General features: G+C 25.9%; 2 protein-coding genes and 1 pseudogene across 2 annotated transcripts; 2 read left to right on the forward strand and 1 right to left on the reverse strand.

The window, feature by feature from the left end:
• LOC112598358 overlaps positions 1-7,742 on the forward strand; it is a 16,914-nt pseudogene extending 9,172 nt beyond the window's left edge.
• A 4,752-nt stretch (positions 7,743-12,494) lies between these two features.
• On the reverse strand, positions 12,495-18,653 carry LOC112592267 (putative ATP-dependent RNA helicase Pl10). Its single transcript, XM_025336312.1, has 13 exons — positions 18,484-18,653; positions 18,197-18,305; positions 15,137-15,184; positions 14,857-15,052; positions 14,600-14,789; positions 14,292-14,513; positions 14,104-14,225; positions 13,771-14,041; positions 13,543-13,699; positions 13,180-13,482; positions 12,953-13,112; positions 12,749-12,864; positions 12,495-12,645 (listed from the first exon to the last, which is right to left on the reverse strand). The coding sequence occupies exons 1-13, from the start codon at positions 18,526-18,528 to the stop codon at positions 12,542-12,544; spliced, it is 2,043 nt and encodes a 680-aa protein (XP_025192097.1). The 5' UTR covers positions 18,529-18,653; the 3' UTR covers positions 12,495-12,541.
• A 250-nt stretch (positions 18,654-18,903) lies between these two features.
• Positions 18,904-21,275, forward strand: LOC112592353 (60S ribosomal protein L8). Its single transcript, XM_025336406.1, has 6 exons — positions 18,904-19,012; positions 19,345-19,490; positions 19,804-19,943; positions 20,030-20,250; positions 20,871-21,073; positions 21,142-21,275. The coding sequence occupies exons 2-6, from the start codon at positions 19,353-19,355 to the stop codon at positions 21,214-21,216; spliced, it is 777 nt and encodes a 258-aa protein (XP_025192191.1). The 5' UTR covers positions 18,904-19,012; positions 19,345-19,352; the 3' UTR covers positions 21,217-21,275.
• The last annotated feature ends 1,039 nt before the right edge of the window (positions 21,276-22,314 follow it).

Below are 22,314 nucleotides of genomic sequence, written 5' to 3' on the forward strand. Positions count from 1 at the left end.
AAATACTGAGGTTATTTAAATAAAATATAAATTTTTTTTATGTACCTTATATATGAAAATGTTAGATCACAGACCTTCAACAACTATATTATTAATAATGATGTACAAAAATGATAATTTCTTTATTACATACCTTTGTGAATGAATAATTATGTTTATTTTACTTACAATTTATAAATATAAATTAAAGTAATTGTGTTTAGTTATGAACAGATGAATTTGTTTTACTCAACTTTTAATGCAATGGTTTAGGATACTTTTGTTTGTTTATTTTCATCCAGTGATTGGTACTTAATAAAGGTAGGTAATAATAAATAAATAAAAGATTTTTTTTTCTTATTTTACAAATTTCAAAACATATTTTATTAAAATTGTAGTAGATTTTTTCCTTATTAGATAATACTATAGTAGGTTAATCCACCGTAAAAAGACTAAAGATGTTATTTGTTCAAACTTCATTAATTAAATTATTATAGTCTATACTAAATTCAATTTATTTAGTAGTGACAAATATATTAAATAAACTAAATATTGATATTTTACACAATATCTGTTTATGCATGAAACACTAAATGATTGAAAATCTTAAAACGTTAAAATAGTTAACAAAAATGTATAAAATTGCATCAATACCAGTTGGAATAATATTTTTTTAAATAAAAATTTGTGATTACCTTACCTAATATTTAACTAGAAAATTTCAAGTTTTTAGTTCAATACATTTTTAAATTGGTATTTGCATACTATATTATGTATTAAAGAATCTACTTTGTATTTTTTGTTGAATTTTGTAGGTTAAAATAGTTCATGGATATATATTAAAACGTAGATACTTAAAGAAATCCTTTCTTTTTATTAATTATTAAGTAACTTCTTACACAATATTAGTGTATTAATTAAACATATTAAAAATAATAAGTAAACTAAAAATATTTTTACTTTTATACAACAAACATTAAATTAAGTTAATAATATTCTTCGATTTTTGTGTATAAAATATTAATATTATTAAATCGGTTTTTATAACAGCAAAATCTTTAAACACATATCTTTACTATAATATTACTAATTTTTAAAAAGTGTAATTCATAAATTCTCTGATGTAGCTCTTTTAAAATTAATGTTTTATGACTTTTTTATGTCGTACATATTTTTTAGTAAGGGGCTGGCGAAAGGGCTAAATTGTTTTCTGGGGGGCTAGTGCCCCACTTTGAATATCTTACCTGAGACATTAAAAAATGTTAAAAATGCTTAGATCCAAAAACTTCAACTCAGTGTTGCAAATATTTGATATCACTTCGAACATTTATAAAAAAAAAAAAAATGTAATGAATTATTTTTGTTTTTATATAATAATGTATTTTTTTATTAACAATCGAGGTTAAAAATATTATCTGAATTTTAGTTTTAATCTTTTCTAAAAGCTCCACTAATAATTAAATGTTTATAGATTGCCATAAAAAATCAGCGTTCCAATATTGAGATTGATTAAATCGTACAATTCGTGTTTTGCTAGGTAACATTAGTAACTTGGTCAATTTTTATTCAATTTTAATATTTTTATTTACTTATTTATTTATTTTGAACTGTTTTAAAAAGTATGTTCAACAAAATGACTATTTTAAAAATTTAAATTTCTTGAATGCATAATTTTTTTTTTGGCAATTTTCGAATTAAAAAAAAAAATGAATTTTAAGCTATTCAATCAAAATTTCCATACTTAATACTGTAATATAAACCGCGTTTCAATATATTGATTTTTCATGGAGATATTAAGGGTGATATGTGAATTTTCGGGACATCTGTATATTATTATCTAATCATCGTTGTATCTACACTATTTTAATAATACAAAAATAAAATTATCAATACAGATTATAGGTTAGAATATGCTTGGATATTTTTTACGACACAAATACGTAAGTTGTTCATATTATAAGAAACATCATCCCAATATTTTCCTTTTGTTAAAATAACTAAGAATAAAGCTACAGTTATTGATGAACAATAAATATACGCTAATATATAGTACCCTTCCGGCTTCCTATACACTATTACAGTAACACAACGAACACTGCAGATCTTAAAAGAGGCAGTTTACATTCGACTTGTTATATTCTAGTCTTCGGTTTGCAGATAACCAACTTTTACATTGTATATTTAGTTCTGGTTAAACATTTATCTTAGACATGGCAGATGTTATTAGCTATATATTTTAATAATCTTAAAAACATACACATTACGCTTGTACCTATATGTGGTGAATATCGTCACACACTTTTCATACATGATATTTGAACGAGTATTATATATTACTCTCAAATGAAACTTTAAAATACGTCGTATAATTTTTTATTATGTGTAATTATTAATTAAATCTAGGAATTTTTAAAAGGTTTATTCAACTGAAAAACTGTTGCGTATTTGAACTTCCGCAGTTGTATCAAACAGCTCTAAGTATTTTACCAGAATAGTTGGAATAATACAATTTTTGAACGATCGACAAAAATATAGTTGTTTAATAAATAAGTCTTTTATATATTTAGAGAATTTTCTGTTTTTAAAAGTTATTATACCTATTTTATCTATTATTGTAACTTGTAAGTTTCATAATTTATATACAAATATGTATTGTAGCTTTCATAATTCATGTTGACATATTTTGTTAGTAGTTTACGTTTTAGTTGCCACTTTGTGAGCGATTAATTTATAGGCTAAATTCTTACTCTACACTAATTAATAAATTAATGTAACATTCCTTTCATTGTTAAAATGAAAGTTTTAATGGTTACTGTTTTTGTTTTTACGCCAATAGAATAATTAATTAAATAATGTTGTAAACCTACTGATTGGAATGATAGAGTAGATCTATTTCTCTTTAAATTTATTACATTTATGTTTATAGGTGACGCATTGTAAATATATTTAAATTGTTTGAAGTATTTAAAAAAACTAAAAAAAAAACGATTTATTAAACTCTTAGTTAATTTTAAACATGTAATTATAATTTTATACTTATACCTCAGTTTAAGTAAATACAATAATATACGATATTATAATATAATATTATATTGAATTGCCTATATGACATCGTCAACTAAAATCAAAGATTAACTATTGTGTGTAAAATTAAAATCCAATAAAATATTAATTAACATTTTCGTGCAATATAGGGTTTATTGCATATTAATATTTTGTTAATTTCATTAATGTCGTCGTTAAAAAAGTAGTGTTAACTAAATTGCGTAAGGTTTATAATACGTATAAAACAGGAAACAAATAAATAAAAATAAATTGGTAAACAATAAAAATTATATTATATTCCGTGAATGTGTCGTGCAGGGCATTGCTGTTCTTAGGGTTTCTGATATCCGGTCTTTGGGCGTCCACGGACGTGTGCGCGGCAGATGCCTTACTCTGGTATGGATCACTGGCTTTGATCAACGGCGTGCACACGCTTATACTGTGTAAGAAGTTCATGCCACCTGCGCTATCGGTCGAACTTATGGAATTGTATTTGCGGGTGTTCAAGCCGCTAAAAGTCAGCCAGAAACATTTCCGGGAGCTAACGCGAGAGGCGGCCATTGAAGAATTGTCGTCCGGGGAGTGTTACGCAGTCGAGGCGGTGACAGCCTGTGATCAGCGACTATCTATTCTACTCAGAGGCAGGTGAGTGACATAAATATAATCCTGATGAAACGGGAACCATAGTTATCTTATAGACTTAAATTCAGGGCTTGCATTTGAAAAAAAATTTTATTGTACGTTATTTACAATTAAAATGTTTTATAAATTTTGAGTTTATCGTTATTCGGAATTTAAACGTTATTCAGAATTAAAATTTTTATTATATTTTATAATTTATTAATTAAATAATTGAAATTAATTTTTTTTTTTTTTTAATGATATACTATATATAATGTCTTGCGTTATTTAATTATTTATGTTTATGGTTTTTCGTTATAATTACGTTTACAAATTTCAATCGTTTTTTGTCGAATATAACGTTATTATAACGTTTGAAAATCCTACTTAGATCCTTTGTTAAGTTTGCTGAAATAAATACAATTACGCTTTCAATTATTTAAAACAAAATATAAAGTGTTTCTAAATTTTAAAAAAAACTGTATAATTTAAATATAACTTAATAATTAATGTACGTCTTTTTTCTTACAATTAATACTTAATTTATGCATAGATATATATACATATTTAATTTACATAATATGCATTAATTACCTAAACATTTATTTATTTTCAGTGAAATAGAGTTCAAACACGCTATTTAATGAATTATTTGTTAATCATCAATTATATTAAATGTGAACTAATTACAAATTATAAAAAAATAAAAGTTTCGTCAGTATATATATACATTTCACTATATTGATTATATATTTACTATCTACACACACACACATATATTACATAACCTAGAAATAAAAACAAATCATACATAAATTATTATTACGACGGCATTATCCTTTCTATATATGTAGGTACATAGCATTGAAATTGGTTTTATATGTTTAGGTGTAGTGTTACTTGCGAAGGTACACAGTTACACAATATCAATTCATACCAATTCATCGATTCTCCTGAATGGATGGCTTCAGCTCTAATGCACGGAGAAACTATGTTTCAAGTACGCTTATTATAATAAAGTATTTATATATATTGTTAGTAAATATTTATTTGAATCTATGTTAACTTTTAGGTAACGATAACGGCTGCTGAAGATTGTGTTTATTTGTGTTGGCAACTTTCAAAGCTCAATCGAATATTTAAACACCGAACGCAATTACATGCTGTACTTACTAACATCATAGGTAAGTCTAGACTATCATTTATTTCTACTTAAAATTAAATATCTATTTATATTAATTGTTGTCATTACTAATACTATTAATATTATGGGTAATTGCCTAATATTTATATTAAATTCTACCACGTGTTAATGTATTTTTAGTTTTTTGGTATACAACTATAAAAGTATTTCAAAAGCCTTTTAAACGTGTATAAAAAATAAACATTTTATGTATATCAGATTTTGATCCTAAAACGCTCAGGATAAAAACTATAAAATTGACTTGTAGATTTTTGATTGATAAAGTTATAAACAACGAATTTTTGGTCATTTTAGGCAAAGACATAACGCACAAAATGTACTCGCTAAACGAGCAGCTTGGTCAAGCAAAAAGTTTTGATGACCAGACGCGTGCTGCACGTAATGATCATTGGCGACAAGCGATTTACAGGAGCGTTAGCTTCGACGCCATCAATACGGGAACCAAAGGAACGGTCAGATCGAATACTTGGAAACGATATAGAGACCGAAAGGCGTCGTTGTTCGCGGATCCCGGAGAAAGTGAGTGTATTATATTGCATATTTAGTTATTAATTTTTAAATTCAAAACTTCCTGTTAAACAAATTAAGTATTACTTAGAATATAATATACCGTATAATGGATATTAGCTGCATAAGCAAAACTAGGGGGCTGCGAGGATTAGCCCCTCAAAATAAATAATGCTTTATATGGGTTACTTTTGGTGTAATATTAAGGTAGGGATATAGCTTCCTTAGAATATTGTGCTAGTTGCGCCATTGATTAATTTACATTTATAAATTAAAGAAAAATTCTCGTCGTATATCTTATATTTATAGCCAATAATTATATAAAAATTAATGTTCCTTTGTTTGTCCTCTATATATTCAAAAACTAATGAACCATTTTCAATAATATTAATATCAATATATTCCTTGAGATTCCTATACGTTTTATACATTAAATCATTTAGATAATTTTATTATTTGAAATATGGAATATACAATGTTTTACAAAATATATATTTAAACAAAAATAAATCTTAAAATTAAATACCTACTTATGAGTACTAAATTACAATGATTAATTTAAGATTTACTTTCATAATTCTGGGCTTATTTTTTATGTAAACTTATTAAGATGAATACCAATCTTAATGGCATTGGATGTAGGTCGAATGTTAAGAATTAGATGAATCTATCTTTGTGTTTACATCAAAACTATGTCTAGAATATTAAGAAATTGAAAATCGATTAGTCATTATATTTGCATTGTATATTTCAATTTCAAATAATGGTCATCTATAAAATATGGTTATAAAATTTAGAAAAAGTCAAAATGCATATATTTTTTATGAAATTTAAGTGTAGAGATTGGATTACGCGGGGCTTACATCGCAGACAGGTGCATAGATATTTGTCTACAAAATTACTATTCAAATTCATGCACTTTCATTACAAGTGCCAAAAAAAACATTTTGCCTCCATCAGCCATTTCTCAAAAATGTTTCTTACCTAAAAACTTCTTGAGGTCAATGAAAAAAGTAATATACAATGTCCTAAAAATCCGAATTATTGTTGACTTGAGCGACGGCCGACGGATCCCGTCTAATGCGAAGATAAGTCTGGAAAATACAGCGTATGGGTGTGAGGTGATAGGTGAGGACATTCCTAAAAATTTTTATCCCCTTGGAATGGTATATTTTTATTCACCTCATCTTCTGTACGCAGTTCAGGTGTTACACTCAACATACTTAGACATTTTTAGTTCATTAATGGAAATATTATAAGAGGTTTTTAAAGACGTGAAAACCGCCGTTACACTAAAACTTAATGAACCGTGAATTTTTAGAACTTAAGTTCGACTGAAATGGGCATAGTAAAAACGGTATAAATTTTCGTAGGCCCGGTGCACGGTCCGCGAAGGTGTTGGATACCGGTGTTGACCACGCAGCTTTCCGATAGCACTACAGCGTACGCCAGTATGGACGGGCAATCGTCTTCAGCGGACGAGGAACAGGAACCGATGCTCTCCAGCAACCATCAGTCGGACATACCGCTGTACCGGTTGGACGGGAAGCAGCACCAGTCGGCCGCCGCGTTGGCGTTGTTACCGACGATTGTCGCAGAGGCGGTTGGCCTGGAGCTCAACCCTGACGCTACATTGCAGCGATTACGGCGGCCCGGCTCCTTGCGGCAGCAATACAGCAACACGATCGACAGGGAAGTGATGTTCGACGAGACGGTACTCTAAACGGCGTACACAAATTGTCATTTTAGGACTCGGGGATTATTGCATTCGCACGTTTTTTCCCTTGTCTGTTAATTTTATTGCTAAATAACAGTCACACATTTGTTTTACGGCAATAAGAATTAATTAATGGTTTTTTAATATTTATGCGATTTTGGGGACATAGGCGTGCGCGGACTGCTGAGTGTCAGATATGGCTAAATTCAATCTGACCACCCATCCTCCCATCATTGTCACGGTCACACAAGAAAAAAATTATGCTTATGAGCAACTAGTATATCTTTAATCGTGTAAATATCTATGATTTTGATTTATTTTATTATTAATTTTCTACGGTAATAACGCCTTATTACTTTTTTATGTACAAACTGCCCACCCACGTATAAAAAAAAAAATGGCTTAGGTGGGATTCATTATTATGTTATACCTCAACATTACAACTTATCACACATGTTTAAGACTTATATTTATGAATTGTGATAAAAAAATAAAATTTAAAAACACAGTGGGTAAATCTCAATCTAATAATATTATGATTAGTGATATTATACAAGATTTTCATAATTTATGAATTTATTTACTTATATTTAAAAATGTGTCTTTACCTATCTTCTGAGAAGGGCTTTATTTTTTTTAGAATTAGGAGAAAATAACTACAATAATCAAAGCTGGTAAGTTAATAATTTTTTTCAATATATAATTTTATAGTTTTATATAAGTGTATAAAACTTATGAAGTTAAAATATACTATATTTTCTGGAATTTCCCAAATGTCTATCTTAGTTAATAGTTACGTGTTTTTTAAATTCAAAATAGGTATTAATTTAAAAAACCCATCCGTTTAAATGAGTAGCCACGAAGTATAATCTACTTGGCTATTTATTAAATTTAATTAATTATCATAATATAACGAAAATAATTAGCAGCAATATTGATTAATTTAATTGAATTAACTGCAGTAGCAATAAATTTGACAGTATTTTATAATTTATAGCCACCACAGTGGATCTACTAAGACAAAGTAATTATTAAACTTACCATCATCGTATTTATCACAACAAATTTGATATTAGAAATATTAATAACTATTTCCACAAAATATTATGAACTATAAAAATTTTTAGATCAATAGTTAATTATTATCTAGTATTTCAATCAGCACTGGCAGTCATAAATGTTATGGAACATTTTGATTTTTACAGTAGATATAAAAATAACTAACTAATTTTTCTTTGACTATAACTAATAGAAAAAGATGTATTCAGTGTCCTCTAAAGTTTAATTATCATAATGTTTCAAAATAATTTATTTTATTTTTTCATGTTTTTTTTTTTTTTAATACATTAGATAACAATTTCATTTTGAAATGTATAGTAATTAATAATGGAGAAAAATCCATTATACTTTGACGGCAAACATATAAATACAAAATAAACATAATATTCGATTGTTATTTGTTTTTTTAAATTATGTAAAAAATATTTCATATTATCTTGTATATTTTTTACAAAAATAACCCTAAATTTGGTTTTTATTATTATTATTTCCAGAGTCTTATAAATTACACTTTTGTACATTGCATTGATTTGATGTTTAATGTTTTATAATAATATGAATATAATTTTACTAAATGCATGTACATTTTTATTCATTGTTTTCATTAGCGTGAGAATAGTGTTACCTATCTTAACTCTTAAGTAATTTAACAGTTACTTAAGTTAAATTGTACTATATATAAATATATAGTTACTTTAGTAATATTAAACACCAGTTAATAACGCTATTTCACTATTAAATAATAATGAACACATAATACATAATATTACACAACTCGTAATAATACTAAAATATTGTAATTTACGAGAAAAGAGCAGTAATATAACTTGTAAATAGTAAAGGGTTAAAATAAAAAAAAAATGTATTTATTTATTATGCTGGTGTAATTTAATTATATGTCCAATCAAAAATACACTTTTTTTTATGATAACAAACTTTTTATATTTTGATTTAGTCAATGGTTTTTATTTTCATATTTCTGAAATTCAGAACAAATTATGTTCCAAATAATTATTGAACTCGTACAAAATTAAGGAAATGAAGGATATTCTCAAATCAAAAATCTGCAATTGATTATATTTATTATACTACTAAATGCCTGGCTATCATAATTTTTGAAACTAATGTCAAGAAATTACTTATGAGATTTACTGATAGTGATTTAACTATAGTAAGCACTTTGATATTAAAACTTATTGAGTAAAAATAACAATAATTGTAAAATAGTGGTATAATATTGTGCACAGTGCACATAAAATCAAAATACTTAAAGAATAAAAATAGATATTTACCTTTTCTTATTTTTATTGATATTATGCATAAAAATGTGATCAATTAAGTACAAGACAATCGCAGCAAATGGATATTCTATACGTACAAGTTGTTGGCAGTAATATTTTGTTTTTAAATTTAACATTTAATATGTTTTTACAAACTATGTTATTAAACTTAAATTTAAATAGCTAAAAGATTTTAAAATAATAGAGCTGAGCGTTTATGAACCATATTTTAAGGTTTTTTGTTATACTATTATATACAAAACAAAGTTTACTGGTGTCACTTAAATATTGTTGTTTAAATTAATAAACAACTTTTTGATAAGCTGTTATTTTAGCTTGTGTGATTACTAGTTAAATCAAATACATTCAATTAGTCTTATCAATCAATCACTTTGTTAAGTTTCTTAGATGTTTGAATTGTCGATATGTTATATAATTGAAATGGAATGTCTTGTATAGTATTTACAAATTATTATATCTGTTATAAAATGCACTAAAATAATCAATTATTATAGAATGCATTAAAATAATAACAATAATATTTCACTTAAAATTATTTTTTTTAGTTAATTATTAAATAGTAGGTATATACAATATTTATTATTTTGTAAGTATATATAATCAAAATATTTTGAGTAGTCATGTATTATTATAAAATATTGCGTTGCTGTTTTTAATAATAGATTTTAGCACTTAAAAATAATAATTGAAAATACATTTTAATGATATCTTACAGTGTGTTATTTTGAGGCTCATCTTTCTATACTTACATTATACTATATAACTACACAACTTTTAGGCAATCATTATAAGACTATTATTACTAAGCACAGGTTTTAATTAAATAGAAATAATAAAAGTGGAATGATTATGTGTTAATTCTGCTCACAAGCAAAAAGCTTAATCGTTTAGTTATTTTTAAAATGTATGATGATAAAAAAAAAATCTGGAACTGTTATTGCTATTAAATATTTAAGGTTATAAATATGTATGTGTGTATGTGTGCATTTTGAAATATTTTTAAATTATGATATTGGATTACAATTAATAATTAATTATTAAATTTTTATTGTGATTATTTTTTAAAAAAACAGCTTTTTATAAACAAAATGTTTTGTATACATTATTTTCATAGAACTGATGAAAAATAGAAAAAAATTAATGTGTTATTATCGTTGAATGTTATTAGAATTAATAAAATTATATTGATAAAAACAAAAATCAAGTGATATTTTGAAAATGTTTGCGTGTTATTCATTACCCTAATTTTTATCATTTGTTATATTATATAATAGTCAAATAATATCAAATAAATAGTAAGTAAAAATTGTTAATATGACAATATCTCATATATTTAACACTTTTTACATGTATTAAATTTTAAAATGGTAGCTTCTGAATTGATTAAATATATTTTAATAACTTAGATGAATTTTGAATACTGCTAGTACGTACAAAAGTTTAAGAGTAATACCAGTGATACCACATATCTTCAGTAAGAATAAACTATGTAAAGGAAATCCTATCCTTTAACATTTAAGGAAGGCTATGTTTTAAAAAAATTGTATTTTTATGTTTAAAATATTTTTAATAGATTTTGGCTGAGTGGGTAAAGAAAATATTAGACTAGTCTCAGTTTAATGTTATGATTAACAAGCTACTAAAAATGTACTTATTGTACACAAGTCACATGACATTTATAATTTAATATAAATAAATAAATCATTGCATTATTTATGTGTGTAAATACCCAATATTTAAGTCTAAATAAATAAAGGGAAGAAAATATTAATTACAAATAAAATTAATCATAAAATGTTAAAACAAAAAAAATGATTAAATTAAAAATTAGAAAGTTGTATGTGATACAAAGAAATATCAACAAGTTTTTATTTGACAAATACATACTGATAGGTTACATAAAAATGATTAACATAATATAACATAATATTTGTGTTATCAATTTAATTTACAAGTTATATTTAACATTGTATTAAATCAACAAAAATAATTGAACTATTCTAAATTATATATCAGGTGAATTTAAAATATTGATTTTTTTTTAATTCCTAGTTTTGTATAATTAAATATACATATTTGTTATAATATATATATATATTTAAATAGTTTTACATAATACTAAAAAAAAATAAATATATTAACTAATTAATTGTGGTTGTTATGTATGAATATTAAAATACTGAAAATACTTTTTTATACGAAGACTGTATGTATGAAATATATTAATTTGATTACATTTTAAATGATTTACAATTAAAGCTTAATTATGGGTATTCAGAAATTAATTTTGCTTAATATACGAAATCAAGAATAATGAAAACACAAGGACAGATTCCATTGATCTCAACTTTAAAATACATTGAATCAAAAATGTGAAAAACAGCATTATAAAACAATACAAAATAGCTAAATACACAACAGAGGTATTAAATAATTTTTAAGTACTCAACAAGCAATTGAATAACAAACACCCAATTATCAATATGCCATTCTTGGTATAGAAATATCACTAACATATGACCCATTGAATAAATAAATAGATAAATAATACTCTTTGATCATTTAGATCTATAATGCTAGGCTATAAGCAAAAGGTAACTAAATTGATAGGTAATAATTTAAAACTAAGATGAAATACAAAAGTGATTATGAATTTTATTTGTCTTACTCAAATTCATCAGCTATAATAAATTAATATAAATGTACAGCATTTGTCATAATTATTTAATGTAACAAAGTTGTATTATTACACTATGAATAGAAATTACATATGATGATTATTATTCTGTTTCTCTTTAAATACTCATTTTAAATGAAGATTTAGAACTATATTTCAACATAAATATTAGATGATTTATAATCTAAAAAAAAAAAAAACAAAAAGCTTAGAATAAAAATAAAAAAAATAAAAACATACTTTGAAATCAAAATTCATTAATACATTTACATAAATAATGAATTTAAACTATAGTGTAATGACATTCAACCTAAATATAAGAGGCATATCAATTCATAAAAAACTTTAATTCACTTTTTTTTTCTAAACTTTATAATATATATCTTTTTTTATGTTTCAGTTATGATTTATTACTTTTATTTATCGCATATTTATGACTGAGACCACCAATCTTGAGTTGAAGAATTTCCATTAGAAGCAGAACCACCACTTGAGTATGATCCTCCATAATTACCACCACCATAAAACCCACCTACTATAAAGTAAAACAAAAATTAATTAGATATTTTATATTATACATTACAAAGTATAAGCAAAATTAAGTTTAGTAAATAAATAATACAAATTAATTTAATTACCATTATTACTGCCACCTCCATAGTCTCTACGTGGTGGACCAGAACTTCCACGTGGCGGTATGCTGCTTGTAGTACGATAATCTCGGGATCCAAAACCGGAACCACCAAAACGACTTCTGTAATGTTCAAATTATAAATAAAATAATTTTAATAATTTTTTTGATTATAAATAATTTTAATTATTACAACAATTTTTAAACATACCCTCCTTTTGATGTATTACTTCTTCTTCCACTACTCATTCTGAAGTCAGTAGCCATACTCTCCAACCATCCAGGTAATTCTTGCTTTGATTCAGTTATCAATTCCATTAGGTCTCTAGTTAAATTGCGATTTTTGTCATTGAAAAACGAAGTAGCCAAACCTTTAAAAATTATAACCATTAGATAACATAGTTACCATCACTTAAATTAATTAGTTCTAAAATTTACCTAAATTTCCCATACGGCCAGTACGTCCAATACGATGCACATACTCCTCGACATCTGATGGTAAATCATAATTAATTACGTGTGTCACATGAGGTATATCTAAGCCTCTAGCTGCAACAGCTGTAGCAACTAAAACAGGTGTGTTCCCAGATCGGAAACTTTTTAAAGCGTCCTCACGTTCTCGCTGTGTTCGATCACCATGAATTGAAGTTACTGGATAACCGTTGGAATATAAAAATTCTTCCAATGAATCGGCGCCTTTTTTAGTTTCAACAAACACCAATATCAAAGATTCAGCTGGTTCTGTAATTAAGAGTAAAGAGTATTATAAAAATGGAAATAATCATATTTAAATTTACTAACGTGATCTAATTGGAGTAGCATTTAGTAAATCTAATAAATAGGATCTTTTGTTTCGGTCTTCCACCCAAACAATTTTTTGTGTTATATTTTCAGATGTTGATCCAACTCGACCAATAGCTAAGAAAATATAGTTGTCAAGAAAATCTCTAGCCAACATCTGTGAGAATATTGAAAAAATGTTTAAGTAAAAAACACACATATAATCTAAAATTGAATTATTCCATTTACTTGAATTTCTTTAGGGAATGTTGCTGAGAACATCAGAGTTTGTCTGTCACCTGGAGGAGGCATAGAATCCTTTTCAACAATACGTCTTATTTGAGTTTCAAAACCCATATCTAACATTCTATCAGCTTCATCTAAAACTAAGTATCGACAGAAGTCTAACCCAATTTTACCTCTCTCCAACATATCTACTAAGCGACCAGGGGTAGCCACTAATAAGTGACACCCCTGTTCTAAATCACGGATTTGATCCATAACATGTGAACCTCCATAGCTGTAATGATCAGAATTAATTTATATTTAATAAATAATTTTTAAATGTATAATTATACTTACACAACACAAGGACGCACTCTAGAACGATAAGCAAACTTCTTTGCTTCATCATATATTTGGGTAGCTAATTCACGAGTAGGAGCTAATATTAAACCAAGAGGATATCTACGCCTTGACTGAAGCTGTTAAACATTTATTTAAAGAAAATATTAAAATAATTCTAAAAGGATTATGAATTATTATCAAACCTTAGGTCCCATACTGTATGCAGCTGGCCCTTTTTCATAAATCTGATTAAGTATGGGAACCAGGAATGCTGCAGTTTTGCCTGACCCAGTTTGGGCACAGGCCATAACATCACGACGACCAATAATAATTGGTATAGCGTATTTTTGAACTGGAGTTGGAGTATCATAACGAGTCAAAGCAATATTCATGCGTATAATATCTGTCAGCTTAATGTCGTCAAACTACAAATAAAATATGAAAAAAAAGTTAATGTTAAAATCTGATACAAATGATATTCTATTTCTGAAGTTAATTATATTAAGCTTACTGTATTAATATGGGATGGTATATCTTCGCCAGTTGCTTCAACCGGAATATCTTCATATTTATTGAAGTTAATACCCGTACTACGATTTCCAAACAGTTCTTCCTCCAAACGCTCATCAGGGGGGAGAGGTTTTGTCCAATCTTGGTTAGCACTTGATTCATCCCAACGACCTCTTCGATTTTCTCCAGATCTACAATTGTTATTGCTGTTAAGGATTTTTGAGAATATAATAACAAATAAATATAATGTATATATACCTTCTTCCACCACCTTCTTGCCACCTGCTACCACCTCCACCTCCTTGATTGAAACGCGACCAATCGCCGCCATCTCTATCATTGCGGTAATTGCCTCTATAACCACCTCCGCCTCGTCCGCCACTATAGCCGGAACTCGATCCATTGTAGGAACGATCTTCATAATCATCTCTACGGCCACCACGTCGATCGTTTCCTACAAAATTGTTATTTTTAATAGTTGAAATTCAACATTTCTTTGAAAAATATCTTAAGTTTGTAAATTAAAAAAAAAAAAAACCTGATGTTTGGCGTGGTGCGTTAAAATCTCTGTCACTATTAACACTTGCTGTAAAATAACAAAAATAAAATAATTGATAATGTGATAAAATTAAAATAAAGGGGAAATAAAACATGATATTTCTAAAATTATGTTTATAATCTTAAAAACACAATTTTAAGAAAAGCAAGTTTATTTAATATTTAAATTCCAGGAAAGTAATTAATTATTGTATTTATGTAATTCAATGAGATATGGAAAACTAGAAGTACCCAACTATATTTGAGTTATAAATATTATGTTTTTGATAAAGTTGCTTGCTTTATCTAAAAAAAAAAAAAAACATAGCTCTAAATAAAATTTAAAATAGTATGTTGAGTACAGTAAATAAAATATGTAATAAAAATTTTAATAAAAAAAATATTTTTAGAGTAAAAAATAATTTAATTAAAGTAGAGCGTCAATTATTCGAACTACAAAATTTTTGTATAATTTTATTTTTAGTACATTTAAATTTAATCAATGGATATGGTTGTTAGATTGTGTACATATTAAATTAAGAAATGCGAGATTATTTCTATTACGATTCACTTTAATTTGCAAAAAAAAAAATTGATCATGATTTAAAATAAATACACTATATATTTTTTATACTATGTATGAATATTATATTTTTAATCATTATTTGATTATCTGCACAAATAAATTCACCCCCTTCTCAGTCAACATTTAGATAGCAATATTAATGAATATTGGTTATGTCATTTTCTGTTTTATTTAAAAATAATTTAGGGATAACAAGAATGTCACTATTCCAACTACTTATATAGTATCGTATTTTGATTAAAGTTTCGCTTTATTGCCATTTAGTATGCTATTATCATTCATCAAAGTTATTAACTACAAACAATGTAAATGTTGGTAGAAACTAAAACTAGAAAATGTCTAAATTGTTTTAATTTATTAATATTTACCAGCTGAGGATATACACTGAATCATTTCTTTTAAATGTAAAATAAGAATTGAGTAATTTATAAATTATTACTTAACTTCTTAAAGAATGAAAGTTTTAGTTTTATACAGCTGAAACGTATGCCTAAGGTTATAAGTTATAGCAGATGTCTAAAATCAAATAAAAAATTACACCTTTTTAATCATCCACAACTTCTGTTGTTTTATTTATTATAAGTATAACTTTTAATTAATAAAAGAAAATCTTTAAAATAGGATTTTTTGACTTAATAACTATAGAATTAATTTTTATAGATTAATAAATTAATAACCTTTTATTTTTCAAATGTAAAACAGGTTTTTAATTTTTAAAATTTTGAAAAAAAACTTTTATGTACACAATCTAAAAAATGTAATTGACTTCAAAACGTAGTATATCTATTAATTAAGTTGTTTTTATTCAATTTAAAAGTTTATGTTAATTTATGTCATTTTCCTATAATCTTTTTAAAGTTAATATTAACTGATTACATAAAAAATATTATTATTTCTTTGATTAAAAACAATTGAATAAAAAACATAGATAGGAAAACAACTCAGATACCATTTTTATGATATATGAAGATTAATTTCTACACATATACATACTTATAAATCCATAAATTTATAATTGTATACAAAAATGAAAATATGAACAATAATGTTTTTAGTTAAGATAAATTATTGAATAATTATAAAATAAATAATAAGTTATACAATCACAGAAGTAAATGTTTTTGAATAGATTTATTTACACTTAATTTATGAAGTTAATATTCATAATACCAACAATTCCTGTTTATTTTTTACAATGCTTTCTTTCCTCAGTCACATACTCAACCCTCCTTTTAATAATCTTTAAAAAAATGGTGACTTTGTAAATATGTTAACAAGGATTTTGATTTTTTTTTTTCATATTTTTTTATTAACTTATTGTTATTTTCCTTATTATGAAATAGTTTTTTTATTATTCTATGTTATGTTCTAATATTCTTATTTTATTTAACATGTTGCTTAGTTATAAGTTATAAAAATCTAATACTGCATTTTATCTTATAATTGAATCTAAGTCTGTAATGAATAAATAAATTTAACATACCTACTATGCACAAATTTCTATACTTTAATCTAGTAATAATTAATATTCATACAAAATATTAAAAAATACATTAATAAAATGCTATTATTTTAATTTTAAATTATTTTGTTTGATGGGGAACGAGGTGAATATTCAAAATATACGGAAAAACACTCAGATACCATCATTATAATTAATATTGGAAGTTTAATTTATACATAAATAAATACATATAAAAGTGATTTGTTCATGAATGAATAATTTCAAAAATGAAAATACTAACTTCCATATTCTTTTAGTCATGATAACAATAACTAATAAGCTTAACATATTCTAAAAAGGTACTAATATGAAAACTTTAATTGTTTTACTATCATATTGTGTAAATGATAATATTAATTTCTGAAGATTTTAGTCGATTTTAATCTCATGGACTATTATTTTTAAATTTAAACCTTGTTTAAAATTATTTTATTACAAAACATTTTTCATGACTTTAAATAATTAAAGTTTTTGAATTATTGAGACAACTATATTTAAATTTTAATAAAAAGAAAATAAATATTGTAAAATTAAAAACATATGAAAACTACACTAATGAACAGTAGATACCTATCTATAATCAAATTTCTATTAAATTAGTAGTTTTAATTAAATTTTAATATCTATGCTAGTTTAATACATATAGTCATGAGATCCTACAACATTGTTCAATTTTAAACTAAAAAATATAATTACTTTGTTTTAATGATGAATTTGTATAAGACTAAATGGAAATTAATATTTGTTAGTAATTAAACAGGCAATAACATAGTTGTTTAATTGTATTTGATTGAAATATGCAGTTGTTAAGATAAAAATCAAATCACATTTTTAATTATTAAAATGTTTATTTTATTATAACAAAGAATAGAACAAAGAACAATGATGCATTGTTGTAAGTGTTGATGAATTAATGTCTAAAAATGAAATATTTTTATTAATCTATTATGTATTTAATAAATATAAATTACCTAATTCTACTGCTTCAGAATTATCCGGTCTGTTCCTCAGATGAGGGGGAACGTACTTGCTTGGAGCCGAACTGGGCTGTGATTTGCCCTGCAAGTCCAGACCAGCAAACTGAAAGAATAAATAAAAAAAACCATAAAAATCATCATACGTATTTAAATTATTTAATGATAATCAGTAAACGCAAATTAGTAGTATTATTCTATGACAGCGGTAACTTAGACAATGAAAATTCGCACTTCTCTTAACCTAGTTGATGAACATTGAAGCAGATAAATACATTTCTTACCTGCTGCTCTAGACCTGATCCATTTTGATTGGGTACATTACTCATATTATTACAAATCGGCGACGATGAATACGCTGCTGCACTTGCGAGTGTAAATCAACAAAACGAACGCACAAAAATTAAATCGCTGTAATGAAAAATGTATTATGGCAAATGCCAATAATGGCCGACTAGATTGAAAGGAGACAGACAGCTGATAACCTTGAATGCGAAGATACCATTCCACTGGTTGTAACCAAAATACATTTGCTATTATTTGGAAGTCCGTATGTATTTTAATTATTTTTTTTATTTAGATTAGTTGCTTGATTAAAGATTTAAATTTTAAATGGTTAAAATTTAGGTTTTCATGTAAATAGTTTTAAATTCGATAGCTTTTTCTAAACGGTCAACAGTTGGCTATACTGTGTTCTTATGGTATGCATCACGTCCGTGTGCGTCCGCACTGATTACAATGTTTTTTTGATTTTACATTTCACGAGTCTTTCCTACGTGAATCACTTTGTCGAGTACTTCATTTTTTGAAATCGTAAGTACAATTTTTATCCTTAATTATCTGCTCAATCCCAATTTGACAGACATATACCCGTCTTAGGTTTCAATTTTATTTTGTATGGCGATTAAAATATATGGATGTCTCCAACGTTTAGACTCATCGACCGGTGTTCAAATCTGATGTGAAGTTGTACCTTCCCAGATTTTTTTAGCGTTTATTAAGTGTCGTGGTTTAGTTTCAATTAATTGCGAGTTTCTGACAAATTAAAATTTTCTATTTTGTCGTTTTACCTAAGCCGGCTGTCTGGATTGTGGATTCTACTCTAAATTTGCTGACAATAGTATTTTGTTACGTTTATGTTCTAGATATCATAATGGGTAGGGTTATTCGTGCTCAGAGGAAAGGTGCGGGAAGTGTTTTCCGTTCCCACACTAAACACCGCAAAGGAGCCCCAAAACTCAGGAACTTGGACTATTCTGAAAAATATGGTTACATCAAAGGAGTCGTTAAGGTAATTAGTATTAAACTTATTTTTTTTTTAAATGTAAAATGCAATTTTAAATATTTATGAAGTTTTGTTGTTTTTTCAAAGATACTTAAATTACAAATTTATAATTTATTTATATTCATGCTACGTAACATCAAATTTTAGAACTAAAATTTAATATTCATTCTATTTTCTTGAACTATAATAATATATTTTCGTTTCATAGAATTGTATTGTGTTAAAAATCAGTATTTGGTATATCTTAATCTTTATTTGAATTGTGTGGTTTTAATTAATATCAAAGTGAAACGTTTAATTTATGATTTTTGTGTTGCAGGACATTATTCACGATCCTGGTCGTGGAGCTCCTTTAGCTGTTGTTCACTTTAGAGACCCTTACAAATATAAGACAAGAAAAGAATTATTCATTGCACCTGAAGGTGTATATACAGGTCAATTTTTGTACTGTGGAAAGAAAGCTATTATATTTTAAATATAAATAAACAACATAATTTTTATTTCTTTAACATTCTTTAATTTTTTTTTTTTTTTTTGTTATTTTTAGCTAAATTGAACATTGGTAATGTTATGCCTATTGGAGTAATGCCTGAAGGTACCATTATCTGTAATTTGGAAGAAAAAACTGGTGACCGTGGTCGTTTAGCTCGTGCTTCTGGTAATTATGCTACTGTTGTTGCCCACAATCCAGACTCCAAAAGGACGAGGGTGAAGTTACCATCTGGTGCAAAAAAAGTTATTCCATCCAACAACCGTGCTATGATTGGTATGTATTATTACTGAGTTTATTCAATTAACAATACATTTTTATTGACATATCTAATTAGGTTTAAGTAATTACATTAATACTACAATTTCTTCAATTATATATTACTACAACCTCAATGTGTTATTGTTTTAACTACATTGTATAATCTGTACATATAAAGAATTTATTGCTTATTAAACTCTTGCCAATAAAAATTGTCTTATGTGTTCAAGTAATAATTTTAGCAATTAAGAGTGGTTATAGTATTCAAGCTTTTTTGCTTGCGTAGTTCATTTTATTAGATTTTGTACAGGATTTTATGTATATAATAGCATTTTTTGTCAAAGTATTTTATAATCTATGATGTCTTAGACATTTGAAACCTGACAATATTCAGTGAAGTCAACATTATTTACTGAGATTATTTTGTTATAATATTATTAAAATAAACTGATTTGAATCTATGATGTTGAAATTAATAGACATTTGAAACCTGATTTTCTTTAAGTGAAGTGTAACATAATAACTGAGATTCAAACTTAATGATTTATTTGGATGCTACAATTTACTCATTTAATTTATAATGTATTAAGCTAATAGTACCTTTTAATATTTATAATATTATTTATATTTTATAGGTTTGGTTTCTGGTGGTGGACGTATTGACAAACCTATGTTGAAGGCTGGTCGTGCATACCACAAATATAAGGCTAAGCGTAATTGCTGGCCTAAAGTACGTGGTGTTGCTATGAACCCTGTTGAACATCCTCACGGAGGTGGTAATCATCAACATATTGGTAAAGCATCCACAGTCAAGAGAGGAACCAGTGCCGGAAGAAAGGTAAATAATATAATTATTTTTTTTTTTTATATACTATAATTACTGATTATTTTCTAACTAAATTTTAGGTTGGTCTCATTGCCGCCAGGAGAACTGGTAGAATTCGAGGAGGTAAAGTGGTCACCAAGAAAGGTGATGATTAATCTGTACATTGTCGTGTTTGTATTAAATTTTACAAATAAAAAAAAACAAAACCAACATATTGATTTATTGAGTTCTTTTTATATTGTAAAATTATTTATCATTTTATTGGTAACTTTATTTTGTCGATAACAGATATTTGAATTCCTTGATAACAAAAGATGAATCTTTTATCACAGCGTTTCTCAAACTGTGGGTTGCGAACAATTTTTTAAATTATACTGATTCCAAGAAATTTATGTTAAATTAAAATTAAATTTATTATTATTAATAAAAGTACATTTGTAAAAATATATTAATTTTAAACTTATACAATAATCAAAATAATAATTTAAAATCTAATAAACAAATTTTGTTAAAAAAAAAATCAAAATATGTTATATTATAATATTTTAAATTAAACTTTTTTTTATTTAACTAATTTTTGAAAAGTGAAACCATATGGGTCACTAAAGATTTTTTGAGGAAAATTTGGGTTTCGGTACTTAAAAGATTGAGAACTGCTGCTTTATCATATAAAAAAATCATTTTTTATTTATATTAATAAGTAAATTATTGAATTTGAATAGTTTCACTGATGTTGATGAAAAAAAAAATGGGTATACATTATTTCTCTAGAATATATTTAAATCACGTCATGTTTTTAAACTTATTTTTAGTAAGAGTACATATTATATTTAAATGTATATACAGTCATAATTGATAGTAGTACTGTTAAATAAGCAAATCATAATATTAGCTAGGTACATAATCAATAGTTTAATTATTGCAAGAGTATGTTATAACTTATAAGTAATAAGTATAAAAAATGATTAGTTGATTAACAACAAGATGTATATACGCGTTAATGTGGCATTTTGCAGAGTTAGCAAATTGTGTGTGTCTGAATTGCCATAAATCTATTTTAAGTCGCGAGTATGTATATTTGCATTGGTACCTGCCGAGGTAGTTGTTATATTTTGGCTTGGTAAAGCTTAGCCTTTCTATCTCCCAGCGTGACTATCTGTTGTAGTTTATTCAAAATTAATGAATAATGCAGTTAAAATTTGAATTCATTACCATCTGAAGAATGCATAGAATTGTTGGACGGTTTTGAATGC

Source organism: Melanaphis sacchari, unplaced genomic scaffold (assembly GCF_002803265.2).
Source record: "Melanaphis sacchari strain LSU unplaced genomic scaffold, SCAv2.0 Contig0_pilon_pilon, whole genome shotgun sequence".
Classification (NCBI taxonomy): Eukaryota; Metazoa; Arthropoda; class Insecta; order Hemiptera; family Aphididae; genus Melanaphis; species Melanaphis sacchari.